This window comes from Ailuropoda melanoleuca, chromosome 16, assembly GCF_002007445.2.
Source record: "Ailuropoda melanoleuca isolate Jingjing chromosome 16, ASM200744v2, whole genome shotgun sequence".
NCBI lineage: Eukaryota > Metazoa > Chordata > Mammalia > Carnivora > Ursidae > Ailuropoda > Ailuropoda melanoleuca.
In genome coordinates this window covers 50,349,403-50,365,450 of record NC_048233.1, presented here as the reverse complement: position 1 = coordinate 50,365,450, position 16,048 = coordinate 50,349,403, and the positions used below count along the sequence as shown (strand labels likewise).

Genomic DNA, 16,048 nt, shown 5'->3' with positions numbered 1-16,048 from the left:
TTGAGACTTTTGCTCAGAACCAAGTTACATGGGGAGAGAGGCAGCACAGGAGGCGTCCACGTTTGCCAACACAAAGCACTGCAGAGGGGCTACAGTTCTAGAGCTGCCACCCATTCACGGCTTCCTTAATCCAGCAGGAGGCTTCTTGAACTGACAGGCAGCTTCTCGATCGTTCCAAAAGCAGCAGCTTCTTTGGCAGCCCACTCTTGTGATGTAGTTCCTTTGAGGCTCAGCCTTGGTTCTGTTTCATCCGCCTTCCCAAAGATTCTGTGAGCTACCCTTAATCAAGCACCCCTTAGTCAAGCCCCTTCTGCTTAATAGCCAAAGAAGATTCCTTTATCTACAACCAGGGATCCTGACCTATACAGAATTTGGTAGCTAGAAGTAAGGTACAGCCAGTAAAAGGATCTCAAATACGGAGTTAGCCTAGCTGAGGAGGTAGGGTTTTGGGCAGTGAGACCTCAGGCCACTAAGGTTAAGGTATCAGAGGAAGTAGTGGTAGAACTTCAGAATGCCAGCACGTGTGGCCTGCTTCTAGCCTCTTTCAGCAAAGTCTTACAGGAGAGATGTGACTCAGGCTAAGGTTAACAACTGCAGAGATGGAAAGGAACAGAGTTTTGCCAAGGGAATGGCTCTCCACAAAATAAATTGACAAGAGTCCCCAATCTGGAGCCCTAAAAAATTGAAAAAGTGAGCTACTACCATACTCCAAACTGAAATAGTTACAAAGTTAAGGTTCTGAGGAAGCTGCTAAAGCTTCCTCAACCTTTTTCTGCCTTTCCTTTTTCTGCCTCAACCTTTCTTAAGAATCTTCTGCCAAGTAATGGGAGCCATCGTAAGGAAAGAGATCAGACTCCGATTGTTGCCATCCCACCCAAGCCTACAGTTTAAAATGGTCCCAAGTAGGTACCATTCATTTAAGACCCAAGGGGAGAGAGAGAGAGAGAGAGAGCACAGAAGCCAGCAAGGAAAAGATGATGTTCTTTGTTAAAAACTGTGTCTTGGCAAGATCTTTGTGGTGACTCATGGTAATAATTGCAAAAGACAGACCAGAAACATACTAAGTTTTTAGGGAACTTTTTTTTTTTGCCAAAAACCAAACCAAAACCAAAACAAACACAAACCCCAAACCTGGCCAGCAACAGCCTGTAACTATCTAGAACAATTCCCAAGCCCCTAACCCACCATAACAGGAAGTGAAGAACTAAAGCTGTCCAGCCCCCAAGACCAGCACACTTTCCAATGCCCGCTCAAATGTGTCCTTGAAAGTTAATGGACAATAAAAACTTCCTAGAAGGCAGCACCAAGGGCCCTTGAGGACATTCGACAAGGGAATTCCTCCCACAAAAGTGAATCAGGGGTTTCCTGATGCAAAAACCAAGGAATGTATTTATAGACAGAGCAGAGAGACCTTCTTATTTTTGGCCAAGCAGTACCTTTTAAGTGTTATGGATCAGTGGCTGCTATTGTCCCCTCTTCTGGAAAGTCAATTTTATTGCAGTTATCCTGTCCCTATCCCACCATTATGCATTTGGTACTCAGGAGGCAGACACCTTGTTTTTTAGTTTGTGGATGGCCAGAACATGAGGTGCCACATCCTAACCCGACAGAGGGGACTATACAAGGGTATCATGGTCTTTGAGTTATATGCAATAATGGATTGGATGTGGGGCATTTCCTTTTGCGGCCGGACAAGTGATGTTTTCTATGTTTCAGAAGAGCGTATACAGATACATAAGTAGCCAATAAAGCTGTCTGGACTAACACTGAAAGTTGCCTACCAAACATGACCTGCTTCTTCTTTAGTTAAAGATCCTAACTTTTAGCTGGTCCCAATGCCACATGGCTTTCTCAGCTTCCCTAGTAGCTACATGACCAATGAGACGTAAGTTCAAATCTAGGAACATCGACTCCAGGAAGCTGATGCAACTTGGGGCCGGGGGGGGGGGAGTTCCTTTTCCTCCTCTTGCCCACTGCCTTCAAAAGCAATCTTGGACAGTGAGAATGAGGTAACTTGAGGATAAAAACCATGCACTGAGGATAACAGAGCAGAGAGGTAGGAACCTGGACACCACCTACCTCCAGATTTCCTTTATGGAAGAGGGAAGAATTCCTATTTAGTTTAAAACACTGTTATCTTTGGTTTTTCTGGGGTTTTTTTGTAGCAGAACCTGATCTTAAGTAATAGAGTAGAAAGCAAAAATGTGAACCAAAACATGACCGGAAGTGATAGCAAAAGCTATTCAGTAGCAGAATTTCTAGCAGTTAAGGTTGCTGGAAGTAGGAAGAAGTTAAGAGGAAACACTGGGGGAAAGTGTGGTCTTCTCAGAAGAAAAATTATGAACATCACAGAGACTTTTATCAAGAGAGGGGATGAGAGGCACGTATAAAAGACTATCTTTATGAGTAAGTGACAACAATATAAATTCACTTTAAAAGCAATACAGAATGTTCTCACTTTTAAACAGTTACTGCTAGTTTCATTAAATTATGGCATAATTATGGCCACTTAATTAAATCATTGAAGGAGAACAAATTAAAAAGAAGAGAGGTATGAAAGTGAGAGCAGGTACTGTATTCTTCCTGATTGTGGTGGACTTCAATCCTTAAATATCTCTGTCCTGAAAAGATGCGTTCTCATTTAAAAAGTATCTTCCTTTATTCCATATATGCTTTAAAATATTTATTGAGCAGAAAAAAAGAAAGGGTGGTAAAAAGACGACACAGATGTTGACTTAACAGTTTTCTTCCAAGTTCTGATGGACTTCGGACTTTAAATGTCTGTTTGAAAAAAAAAAATGCTCTCATTTTAAAGGTATCTCCTTTTATTCTGAATCTTCTCATATATATATGTAATATATGTAAATTATATTTACTATAATATATATTATTAAATAAATTATATATTTTATATATGTATATATGTAAATTATATACAAAGATATATATATCTTATATATGTATGTATGTAAATATAAGTAAAAAGGATTTTTAAAATATGCTTAATCACAGATTACAATTAAAAAACCATGTTCTCTGACAATAATGATAACTGATTAGAAAGAATTGTGAATAATGTTGAAATAAATCATTTCACCATAAATATAGCTATCAAATTATATAGCTTTTGAAATGTGCTGATGCACAGACATTTTAGAAGGCTTTTCATTTTTCTGCAGTACAAGTTGTGCTATTTCCACAAATATATAGTAAATACCATAGATATTAATGATTTGAAATTACATTTGTAATAAATGTAAATTTCAGTTTATTCAATTTTTTTTTATTTCCTCAAACAAAAAAAATAAAGTTACATACGTGGCTGGAGCTTCAATTCCCCACCAGGCCCTGATGGAGGAATTTCTTGCTGTAATTTTTTTTGTTCCATCTGCTGTACAACCTAGTGCATAGAAAAAGAATGTCTTAAAAGTAAGTATTCTTTTATTTTCTCATGACCTTTGACAAACCACAACAAGCTAACTGAAAAGTGTTTTCCAAAAGGAGATATTCAAACTCTAAAATTTAGATTAATAGTCAACAAAGCACTTTTTAAAATACTAAAATTCAGAATTCTATAGCTAATAGGACTTTGAAAGATTATATTACAAAAAACACATGTTTTCAGCAAAGCACCTAAAGTTCTTTTTAATGCCATGATCATTTTATAAATACCACCTGATGATATTCCAGCTTCTGAGCCTCCAGTTGGTCATGCTGACGCTGAAGCTCTTCCTTTTGTTTCTGAAGTTCATCTGCCTTTTTCTTAAGTTCACTTTCTTGTAAAGAGATAAGATTTTCATATTCCTTCAGTTCTTCCTCTGTGAAGAGCTGTTGCTGATCCAATGTCTAAAAAGAAAAAAAAAATGAGGAAAGAATAATCCTGGATATACAACAAGGCTTGATTCAGCTTTAAAATTCTATGAATAGCAAAGTACAAGAGTATATATAGTAATATACATTTTCGGTAAGAAAGGGGAAATAAGAAACTATATATCTATGTATTTATTTGAGCAAAACGAAAAATCCAAGGCTAATGAAACTGGTTACCTACAGAGCAAAGAAGAGAACTGGGTAGAAAGGACAGAGAGAATGAGGGAAAAGAAATCACGCTTCTCCGAAAACACCTTTTTTAGTACAGGTTTGATTTTTAGAAACTTGTCAGTGTTTCATATACTCAAGAAGAGAGAAGAAAGAAAATCCACAAGGACAGGGAAACCCAAATTGACTATAAACAGAAGAAAATAAATTATACTTTGATTTTAAGTGAATAAAATAGAAGGAGAAGGGGAAAAAAGTACTAACCAAAAACTTGATCACAGTATCTAGACTATATGCTCAGGTTAAAAACAACAACAAAAATCTAAACAAATAATAAATTCTTGTTTTACAGAGTTTAGCAAATTGAAACACTTTGTACATCCTAGGATTGAGGAAATAAGTGGAATAATATTGTGGAAAATGGAAGCCAGTTTTCATATGAAATATGGAAAGAGGAAGAGATAGGATGTTGTGCTGGAATTGGAGGCACTGGATTGAAATTTAAGGAGCTTTCAGTGTGAACTCATTAAGTTTGTGTTTTTGTGGGTTATTTTTAAGATTTTATTTATTTATTTGAGAGAGAGAGAGAGCTTGAGCGGGGGAGGAGCAGAGGGAGAGGGAGAAGCAGACTCCCCACTGAGCAGGGAGCCCCACATGGGGCTCTGTCCCATGACCCTGGGATCATGACCTGAGCCGAAGGCAGATGCCTAGCTGACTGAGCCACCCAGGAGCCCCAATGAGCTGATTGAGTTTTAATGTATATTGATACCTAAATATATCAAGATGAATATGAATGTAAGTGCATCTGTGTGTATAATACGTGCATATACAGATACATAAAATACAAATATAACTATATATATAAATATACACACCCGCACACACACACATATTTTTTTTAAATTACCCAACTCTGTCATCTGACAAAGCCTAGAAGCAAAGACACTCTGGTAGCAAGGAACACATCCAGTGTCCAGATCCCAGTCTGTGATAGCGATCGCCACTAAACGGGACCAGTGCTCCTCAGAAAAATGGCTGATTCCAGAGGTGGGATGGAGAAAGAACAAGATGAGCCGTGAGCATCTTATTATGCTAAAAAGTAAGGAAGTCCTCAAAGAATGATAGGTAACATGCCAAAAGACACAAAAGTCTGTTTGAAGTAACTCCCACTAGCCAAATCTGGGGCAATTTGAGCATCAAAATAAAGAATGATAGTAAGGATTCAAGCTTATTGAATAAAATAAGAAGCCATGGATCTACACTCAAACAGAGGTGGGGAAGCGATAGCTTTTCCTTACTGTAGAAAGCCAACTAATAATAAATGTAGAAGGAATGACGATTAGAAAATCACTATTTGTCGGGGCGCCTGGGTGGCACAGCGGTTAAGCGTCTGCCTTCGGCTCAGGGCGTGATCCCAGCATTATGGGATCGAGCCCCACATCAGGCTCCTCTGCTGTGAGCCTGCTTCTTCCTCTCCCTCTCCCCCTGCTTGTGTTCCCTCTCTCGCTGGCTGTTTCTATCTCTGTTGAATAAATAAATAAAAATCTTTAAAAAAAAAAAAAAAGAAAATCACTATTTGTCAATAGTCATTGTAATAACTGATTCTGGTTAGAATCATCAAAGGAGGCTAAAATTAGTACATAACGATCTCAAAGTATACACTCGAGGACTTTTTTTTTGAAACAGTGGTGGTGATGAAAATTGGTACAATTCTTCTGAAAAATACTTTTACAAAACATATCAACTGCCCTAGAAAGTGTCCCTTGGTCTTGGTAGAGTTACATTGAGAATCCATCCTATAAAATAGCCCTAAACACATAAAAAATTTATATAAAAATGTGTTTATAGCAGCACTGTCTTTTTTAAATAAACAGTAAAAGAATGGATGTTCGGCCCTCCGAAAACAGTTAAGCACTTCCATAACTATTAAAGTAATGCTTACGATTCATATTTGGAAATACTTTTGATATGATGTCAAGTGACTTTTTTTTAAAATGCTGACTTGTGATTCTGGCAGTATGGTGGGTTAGACAAAATACTATTTAAATTACAAAAGAGAAAATAGAAAACCTGGTAGACACCATCTTAACCAAATAATCAAAATTAACATTGCCAGTTATTCAAATAATCAGCAGCGTATGCTTCCTATGACGCACTCAGCATCTCTTTGGTGGTATTCCTACCAAAACTAGGAATCGTAAGGAAACACCATACTGACTCAAACTGAGGGATGGTGTACAAAAATCACTGGTCTGTACTCTTTAGAAATATGAATGCCATGAGATACAAAGACTCGGGAACTGTTTCAGATTAAAGGAGATTAGGGGGGCGCCTGGGTGGCACAGCGGTTAAGCGTCTGCCTTCGGCTCAGGGCGTGATCCCGGCGTTATGGGATCGAGCCCCACATCAGGCTCTTCCACTATGGGCCTGCTTCTTCCTCTCCCACTCCCCCTGCTTGTGTTCCCTCTCTCGCTAGCTGTCTCTATCTCTGTCAAATAAATAAATTAAAAAATCTTAAAAAAAAAAAAGAGATTAGGAAGACATTACAACTAAATTCAGTATATGGATTTTCTTTTGCTATAAAGGACAGTATTAGTAAAATTAACAAAAATCTCAATAAAGTCTAGAGACTGGAAAAGAGTTTTATGTGTGTAGCCATAGATAATTTTACTGTAATTATGCAAGATAAATCCTTGTTTGCAAAAAAATACACACTCAAGTATTTAAGGTTAAAGCAGCACCGTGAACAACTTACTCTAAAAAAAATTACATTATATATAAATACACATACACACAAATTAAAAATAGAGAAAGAGTGATAAAGAGAGAGAATAACTGTAGTAAAATGGGAAATCTGGGGGAAGTATTCAGGAAATCCTTGTCTATTCTTATAACTCTTTTGCAAATCTAAAATTATGTTAAAATGAAAAAAAAGTATGTAATTATCTATTGATCTAGTTTTCCAGAAGCAATAAAGGGAATGCATGTTCAAATATCTTAGCATTCTTTTTCTTCTTCACCAAAGTCCAGAAATATTACAAATATTAGACAAAAACATGACAAAAAAAGCTGATTTCTTTAATCTCAAACTAAGATGATAAACTGTCATCCTGGGACTGTCCTCGTTTCAGCACCAAAAACTTCCATATCCCAGGAAAATCCTCAATAAAGGCTACACCAGGACAGTTGGTCACTCTATCTCAAACTATTTTCTGGACGATTAAAAATCTAGCTGAAATGATAATCTTTTATATTTTGTATAGGAAATGACAATTTTTTTTCAATCTCTTCTGGTTTTACCTTTCAACTATTCTTTTTAAAATGTGTATGCACAGTAAACTATGGAATAAATTGGTATGCCTTTCTGGAGCAATTTGACAAGACATATTTAGAAACTAAAAATGGCCATAAACCTTGAGAATAGTTCTATCCCTAGGAATTAATCCCAGGGAAATTATTACAGATGCCCAAAAATGTATGAACAAGTAGACAGTCATCATAGTGTTAATTATTACAGTAAAAAAAATTGGAATTGACTCAAACAGCTAAATCAGTTCCAATGGCTATATAAATTAAATGCTATAATCACACAATTGCATGCAAAAGAGTCATTTCTAAACTGTTTTTTGAGGCATGGCATCATGAAATATTGTTACCATTAAAAAACACAGGATTTCCCAAACATACAAAGACATTTATACAGTATGAAGCCATTTTAAGAATATATAGACAGGATGAGGCACCCGGGTGGCTCACTCGGTTAAGCCTCTGACTTTGGCTCGGGTCATGGTCTCAGGGTCCTGGGATTGAGAGGCGAGTTTGAGTTGCATGGGCTCCAAGCTCAGCAGGGAGTTTGCTTGTCCCTCTCCCTCTGCCCCTCCCACGGCTCATACTCTCCCACTCTTGCTCTCTCTCAAATAAATACATAAAATCTTAAAAAAATATACATAGATAGATAGGAGTTCATGTGTATATGTAAATTTAAAATGGGACAGGGGCACCTGGGTGACTCAGTCAGTTCAGCATCCGGCTCTTGATTTCAGCTCAGGTCATGATCTCAGGGTGGTGAGATCCAGCCCCACCTCAGACTTTGCACTGGGCATGGAGTCTGCTTAAGATTCTCTCTCTCCCTCTTCTTCTGCTCCCCCCCCCCATTTGCTCTCTCTCTTTCTCTCTCTCAAAAATAATTTTAAATAAATAAATAAAATTAAAAAAAATAAAAATGAGACAGTTCACTATATATTGCATGCTATATATGCACATATTAAAAATACAATTTCCAAATCAGTATAACACAATGCATAAATTAAGTGTCTAACTCTGGATGGTAGAATTATAGGTAACTTCTAATTTATTCTTTAAATGTATCTATATATCTAATTTTCAAGAATGAATACTATTTTACACTTAGAAAAAGTAAAATTTTAAAAAAGACTTCTAATTATATATAACACGATTACAAATAAGAGGTCAATCGCCACAAGCTTTCCAAAAAATCAAGTTCATTATTTTATAGTGACATTTTATTGAAAAGCCAAGACAGTAAGGCTCTACATGCAAACATAATGGGAAATAAAAGTTAAAAGTAGAATGAACTGACATAGAATTTCTTTAACCATACATCACATTTCAAGCAGGTTTTATTACCTCCCAGCTATCTGGCTCCAAGAATTCCTTTTTTTCTGTAGCTTTCAAAAACTCATCTAGAGTCACTAATCGGTCTTTGTTAGCATCAACCTGATTAAAAAAAAATGTATATGTAAAATAAAATAATTCTCATATTACTAGAAATTGTCTTCTAATAGATGCTATTACACAAACATACAGCAATTAAGGCTAGCCTAGGGTCCACAGAAACGGGGGGAGGGGGTGCAAAAACAAGCACATCAACATTACATTAGAATCAGAAAATAGATATTGCCATCTTCTGTATTATTCAGATTTGAAAATACAGTGAGATATCTACACTCCTAATACTCAAAGATGACCACATTTGAATCTGCTTTTCTGACTGTTCAGGCTATTATGGTCTTCCTCCCTCACCAAACCATGTATAGTCCCAAGAAAAATAACCTTTCCAGAAAGAGGACTGTTTTAGCCAAGAGTTAAGGAGTTTACATTAAAATGCTCTCAACATTTTTTTTTCTTAAAAACAACTAACTAAATCAAAACTAAAGTTAACAATAGCTCCCAATCCTCTTCAGTGGCTCTGATAGCCATTCAGTTACAAAAGTGAGCTCCATGATGGCCAAAGAAATTCATTTGACACTTGGGTTCCAACAGTCAACAGAAATCCCAATCATCACCAATAGCTCAAATACCAGGTGAAAATCACTGACACAAAACAGTGGGCTTTAGTTACTGGCCTCTGATGTCCATGACCAAAGTTATCAGCTTAATAATGTGAACAAGAAATAAACATGTTGTTATAAACCATTATGGTATTGGATTTTTGGATTTTCTTAATAAAAACACAGCCTTTTAAAATATCAAATATTGGACTACATTATCTTTTACTTCTAGAAGACATGAAACAGCATCTTAATCTCTTAAATAAAAACCTTTTAAATTTTAAAATATTTTAAATTACTTATAAAATAATTTTATCTACACCAAGGGAGTCTACCGAATATTCTGGATCAAAAATGCAAAACTCAGTTAAATAACTATTCTGTGTATTTATTTTCCACTTCATGGTAAGACTTATTGCAAGAACTTGAATAATCCATTGAAATAACATATAATCTTAAAATTTTAAAACATACCTCATTCATTACATGTTCCCTCATTCTAAGCCGTTCTTCCTCCATTTCCACCATATCATCCTCCTCATTTTTGGGGTCATATACTTTCTCCAACTAAGAAGAAAAGTTTAAAACCAACATAAAAGTAAGGAAAATAATAGAAGCAAGAAAGAGAGCAAAAACACTGAACACGTAAATGAACTCATTTACCTCTTTAGTAAATAGGGCTTCTAATTCTTGTTCATCCAGGAAGCCATCATTATTGACATCTGAAGTTTAAAAGTCACAAATGCAAAAACTGATTTTAATGCCTTCAAAAATCAATAATTAAAATACAACTCTTCACAACTGGCTTGCAAAATTGGTACTACCATAAGCATCCATACGCCACAGAAAGATGTTTCTTCCTTTTTTATGAAGCCTTAGATCAGTCCAACTGATAACAATTTACTACTAATTTATAATTCATACAAGTTTTGTTTAGAAAAATACGTCTTAACCAGTTTTTTCAAAAATATAAAGTGAAACAATATGCTATAAAAGTAAATTTTAATATTATAGCATAAAGTGTGCTAGATATAACCTAGCTAGTCACAGAAATACCTTCAGTTTACAGAGAACCTTACAGTAAGTCATGATGAGTCAACAGTTAAAGCAGGTAAAAGACACAGCTACTGACTTAAAGTAGTTTATGCTACAGGTCAGCAATAGAGATTATTCTATTACCCTAGAGAAAAATTCTAAACATTTACTGTCAATAGGACTCATTAGCAGACCTTGGCAAAAATCAGTTAAGAATAAAGCAACTATAATCTTTCAAACAGCAGACATAAATATTAATATTTGTATCAAATCTGTTACCATGTAATTTGAAAAATGTCTTGGGGTCAAAGTCATTAGGATCCAATCCATCAGTCTCTTCCCATACCTCTTTTAGTTGATCTTTGCTTCCCTGTGAATCAATTTTTAAAAAATGCTCAAAACAAAATATAATCTATGTATATAGACTGAAAATAAATACAAATTTGAGAAACTATGCAGAAATAAGAATCTAAAGTACTAATAACTTATCATGAAATTCTACTATCTGATACTCAAAGAAGTATCTTCATCTAATTATGGTTTCTTAAAGTCATAATTCTTACTGGATGATTAACTTTGGGATGATTTTCATGCTTTTTCCTCATTTCTTCAAATTTAGATTCTTCTTCTTTTCTCTTTTCTTCATTCAGTGTTTTTAAGTATTCTCTCCTTTCATGTTCCTTCATCATTTCATATTTTTTAAATTCTTCGTGTCGAGTCCTATCGTAGTGTTCCAGATCACTTGTGGCCTATAATGTAACATTTAAACTAAATAACAAGGAGTATTTGAAAATATAAATAAGGGCATTCTTGCATACAGCATACTCTAACAGAAGGTAGTATAGAAGGTCCAGAAAACACTAGACTCCTCTTTTAAATTCTGCCATTTTAGTCATTATTACCAGAACGTAGGCATTAAAAGAAATTCATAGTTCAAAGCAAGCCTCAACTTTAGAAAGTTCCTCATAAGTAATATATAAATTGATTTTAAAAAGAAGGGACTGTATCAAATCTGTACAGTATAGAAAACTAGAACGGTTTCTAATCACTTAACTAAACTCATACCCAGGCTACAATATCCATTTTGGTAACTCCATACAGTACAACACGAGAGGTCTGCAAACTCTTATCTAAAATCCCAGAGCCCAGATACCCATGTTTCGGAATGTTCTAGATTTCAGAAAGAGTATATGGCATATATGCCATATTGTGTAATATCCTTGCAGAGTCTATAATCAAACAGATTAATACTTCTTCAGCAAAGTCTATGAATACTCACATCATGTAGACTAAATAAAAACTATAAATAGCCTTATTATAATTGAAACCAGATGTCAGCCTTCATAGTGCTTTGGATTTTGGAATTGTGAGCAAGGGGTTATAGATCATTATGTCCATATTATTATCTGTAGTAATAAAGGTTAAGCTATCTCCCTTTAAAAATATTCTTGAGAGTATCTAAATGTTATATTATCACTTCATTGAATCTACTTATCAAATGACAAAACCTCAAAGGCACAACAATGACATTTTTTGGAATTATTCTCACCGCTTTGATGAGCATATCTAAATCTGTAGATTCAAACTTGTCAGGATTTAGGTGGTTTAGGTGATCAAATTGTTTTAGAAGAGCATGGTGGTCTATGCCTGTATCTGAAAGAAAATGAGAAAACTATAAATGATAAAGTACTAAGAGCTAGAAACGTTACTATAAATGATATATAAGAATAAGTATTCATATTTATTCCTATAGAATTTTATAAGAATATTCATTCATTTATAAGAAAATTTTAGATTAAGCATCCATATTTTCTTTTAGAATATTGCACATATTGTTATTCTAGGCAAAAGTAATGTCCTTGAATCTAGAAGGGAATACAACATACGCACACTTTTATATTACTTCTAGAAAGGCTAGTTGACTGTCAGTATAATCAAGGGTAAAAACTTTTTTGTTATTGTTAAACTACCATATTTCCTAATTTTAATTAGATAAACTCTAATATACTGCCCTCAGAGCTCTCGTGCTCTCTTAAATAAATAAATCTTAAAAAAAAAAGACCTCAGCAGAATTTCTCTTTTAGTATTTTATTTTTTTTTAAAGATTTTATTTATTTATTCGACAGAGATAGAGAGAGCCAGTGAGAGAGGGAACACAAGCAGGAGGAGTGGGAGAGGAAGAAGCAGGCTCATAGCGAAGGAGCCTGACGTGGGGCTCGATCCCAGAACGCCGGGATCACACCCTGAGCCGAAGGCAGACGCTTAACCACTGTGCCACCCAGGCGCCCCTAGTATTTTATTTTTAAGCAATCTCTACACCCAAAGTGGGGCTCAGACTCACAACCCTGAGATCAAGAGTCGCATGCTCTTCCAACTGAGCCAGCCAGGTGGCTCCTAAGTAGAAATTTTTTTTTTTTAAGATTTTATTTATTTATTTGACAGAGAGAGAGAGACACAGCGAGAGAGGGAACACAGGCAGGGGGAGTGGGAGAGGAAGAAGCAGGCTCCCATCAGAGAAGCCTGATGTTGGGCTCGATCCCAGGACTCTGGGATCACGCCCTGAACCAAAGGCAGACGCTTAACGACTGAGCCACCCAGGCACCCCTCCTAAATAGAATTTCTAAAAAAAAATTGTTCTAAAATTTATACGAAGGAATTTTTGTATGCTGCACCAATGAATCCTTCATGGAACAATAAAAATCTAATTCATGTAAATTCATTTGGATTAGGACTTATTTTTAAAGAACTATCAATTGTTTCTTTTTGTGAATAATTTTTTTAAAATAAGCTACTGGGACACCTGGGTGGCTCAGTAGGTTAAGTGTCTGTCTTTGGCTCAGGTCATGATCCCAGGGTCCTGGGATCTAGTCCCGCGTTGGACTCCCCGCTCAGCTGGGGAGTCTGCTTCTCTCTCTGCCTCTGCCTGCTGCTCTCCCCACTTGTGCTCTCTCTCTCTCTCTGACAAGTAAATAAATAAAATCTTTAAGAAAAAAAAAAAATAAAATAAAATAAAACAAGCTACTGTTTGGGGCATCTGGCTGGCTCAGTTGGTTAAGCATCTGACTTTTTTTTTTTTAAGATTTTATTCATTTATTTGAGAGAAAGAGAGAGAGAGCATGAATAGGGACAGAGAGGCAGGGAGAAGCAGAGTCCTCACTGACCAGGGAGCCCAATGATATGGGGCATAGTCCCAAGCCTAAGGCAGCCACTTAACCTACTGAGCCACCCAGGCACCCCTAGCGTCTGACTCTTGATCTCAGCTCAGGTCTTGATCTAGGGTTGTGAGTTCAAGTCCCACTTTGGGCTCCACACTGGGCATGGAGCCTACTTAAAAACAAACAAACAAACAAACAAGCAACAGTTTATTATAGTTGAATGGGTAAAGTGAATATTTCAGTTGGATTATAGAAATGAGCAAAATAGGTACGTGCGTTGATTTGTTAAAAGTCAGAGTTCTCAGGAAAAAGGAATGTACAAATATGGAATCATGGAAGGCAAGAAAGAAATCTCTGACTTGGCATCAGGGAAATACAAATCAAAACCACAATGAGATACCTCCTCACAACAGTCAGAATGGCTAAAATGAACAAGTCAGGAAATGACAGATATTGGCGAGGATATGGAGAAAGGGGAACCCTCTTACACTGTTGGTGGGAACGTAAGCTGGTACAGCCACTCTGGAAAACAGTATGGAGGTTCCTCAAAAAGTAGGAAATAGAGAACAATTCAGTAAGGTGGCAGGATACAAAATCAATGCCCAGAAATCAGTTGCATTTCTAGACACGAATAACGAGACTGAAGAAAGAGAAATTAGGGAATCCATCCCATTTACAATAACACCAAAAACCATGCGTTACCTTGGAATTAACTTAACCAGAGACGTAAAGGACCTATATGCTAGAAACTATAGATCACTTTTGAAAGATATTGAGGAAGACATAAAAAGATGGAAAAATATTCCATGCTCATGGATTGGAAGAATTAACATAGTTAAAATGTCCATACTACCCAGAGCAATCTACACTTTCAATGCTATCCCGATCAAAATACCGAGGACATTTTTCAAAGAACTGGAACAAATAGTCCTTAAATTTGTATGGAACCAGAAAAGGCCCCGAATCTCCAAGGAACTGTTGAAAAGGAAAAACAAAGCTGGGGGCATCACAATGCCGGATTTCGAGCTGTACTACAAAGCTGTGATCACAAAGACAGCATGGTACTGGCACAAAAACAGACACATCGACCAATGGAACAGAATAGAGAACCCAGAAATGGACCCTCGGCTCTTTGGGCAACTAATCTTTGATAAAGCAGGAAAAAACATCCGGTGGAAAAAAGACAGTCTCTTCAATAAATGGTGCTGGGAAAATTGGACAGCTACATGCAAAAGAATGAAACTTGACCACTCTCTCACACCATACACAAAAATAAACTCCAAATGGATGAAAGACCTCAATGTGAGACAGGAATCCATCAAAATTCTAGAGGAGAACATAGGCAACAACTTCTATGACATCGGCCAGAGCAACCTTTTTCACGACACATCTCCAAAGGCAAGAGAAATAAAAGATAAAATGAACTTATGGGACTTTATCAGGATAAAGAGCTTCTGCACAGCCAAGGAAACAGTCAAAAAAACTAAGAGACAGCCCACGGAATGGGAGAATATATTTGCAAAGGACACCACAGATAAAGGACTGGTATCCAAGATCTACAAAGAACTTCTCAAACTCAATACACGAGAAACAAATAAACAAATCATAAAATGGGCAGAAGATATGAACAGACACTTTTCCAATGAAGACATACAAATGGCTAACAGACACATGAAAAAATGTTCAAAATCATTAGCCATCAGGGAAATTCAAATCAAAACCACACTGAGATACCACCTTACGCCAGTTAGAATGGCAAAGATAGACAAGGCAAGAAACAACAATTGTTGGAGAGGATGTGGAGAAAGGGGATCCCTCCTACATTGTTGGTGGGAATGCAAGTTGGTACAGCCACTCTGGAAAACAGTGTGGAGGTCCCTTAAAAAGTTAAAAATTGAACTACCCTATGACCCAGCCATTGCACTACTGGGTGTTTACCCCAAAGATACAGACGTAGTAAAGAGAAGGGCCATATGCACCCCAATGTTCATAGCTGCATTGTCCACAATAGCCAAATCATGGAAGGAGCCGAGATGCCCTTCAACAGATGACTGGATTAAGAAGCTGTGGTCCATATATACAATGGAATATTACTCAGCTATCAGAAAGAACGAATTCTCAACATTTGCTGCAACATGGACGGCACTGGAGGAGATAATGCTAAGTGAAATAAGTCAAGCAGAGAAAGACAATTATCATATGATTTCTCTCATCTATGGAACATAAGAACTAGGATGATCGGTAGGGGAAGAAAGGGATAAAGAAAAGGGGGGTAATCAGAAGGGGGAATGAAACATGAGAGACTATGGACTATGAGAAACAAACTGAAGACTTCAGAGGGGAGGGGGTGGGGGAATGGGATAGACTGGTGATGGGTAGTAAGGAGGGCACGTATTGCATGGTGCACTGGGTGTTATACGCAACTAATGAAGCATCAAACTTTACATCGGAATCTGGGGATGTACTGTATGGTGATTAACATAATATAATAAAAAAAAAAAAGTAGAGGGGCGCCTGGGTGGCAGCGTT

The 16,048-nt window shown here is 36.6% G+C and overlaps 1 protein-coding gene across 8 annotated transcripts in view; it reads right to left on the bottom strand.

The window, feature by feature from the left end:
• NUCB2 (nucleobindin 2) overlaps positions 1-16,048 on the bottom strand; it is a 50,186-nt gene continuing 34,138 nt past the window's right edge. For 7 of the 8 annotated variants that reach the window (XM_011232201.3, XM_011232199.3, XM_002925146.4 and 4 more), the window contains 9 exons: positions 11,914-12,017; positions 10,928-11,113; positions 10,644-10,734; positions 9,993-10,051; positions 9,804-9,896; positions 8,686-8,775; positions 3,676-3,846; positions 3,319-3,400; positions 1-2,781 (listed from right to left, as the gene is read on the bottom strand). In XM_011232201.3, coding sequence (XP_011230503.1) covers positions 2,774-2,781; positions 3,319-3,400; positions 3,676-3,846; positions 8,686-8,775; positions 9,804-9,896; positions 9,993-10,051; positions 10,644-10,734; positions 10,928-11,113; positions 11,914-12,017 — 884 coding nt within the window. In that variant the 3' untranslated portion in view covers positions 1-2,773. Of the gene's footprint in view, positions 2,782-3,310; positions 3,401-3,675; positions 3,847-8,685; positions 8,776-9,803; positions 9,897-9,992; positions 10,052-10,643; positions 10,735-10,927; positions 11,114-11,913; positions 12,018-16,048 lie in introns of those variants that run through there. The other variant, XM_034645840.1, reaches the window with a different exon arrangement.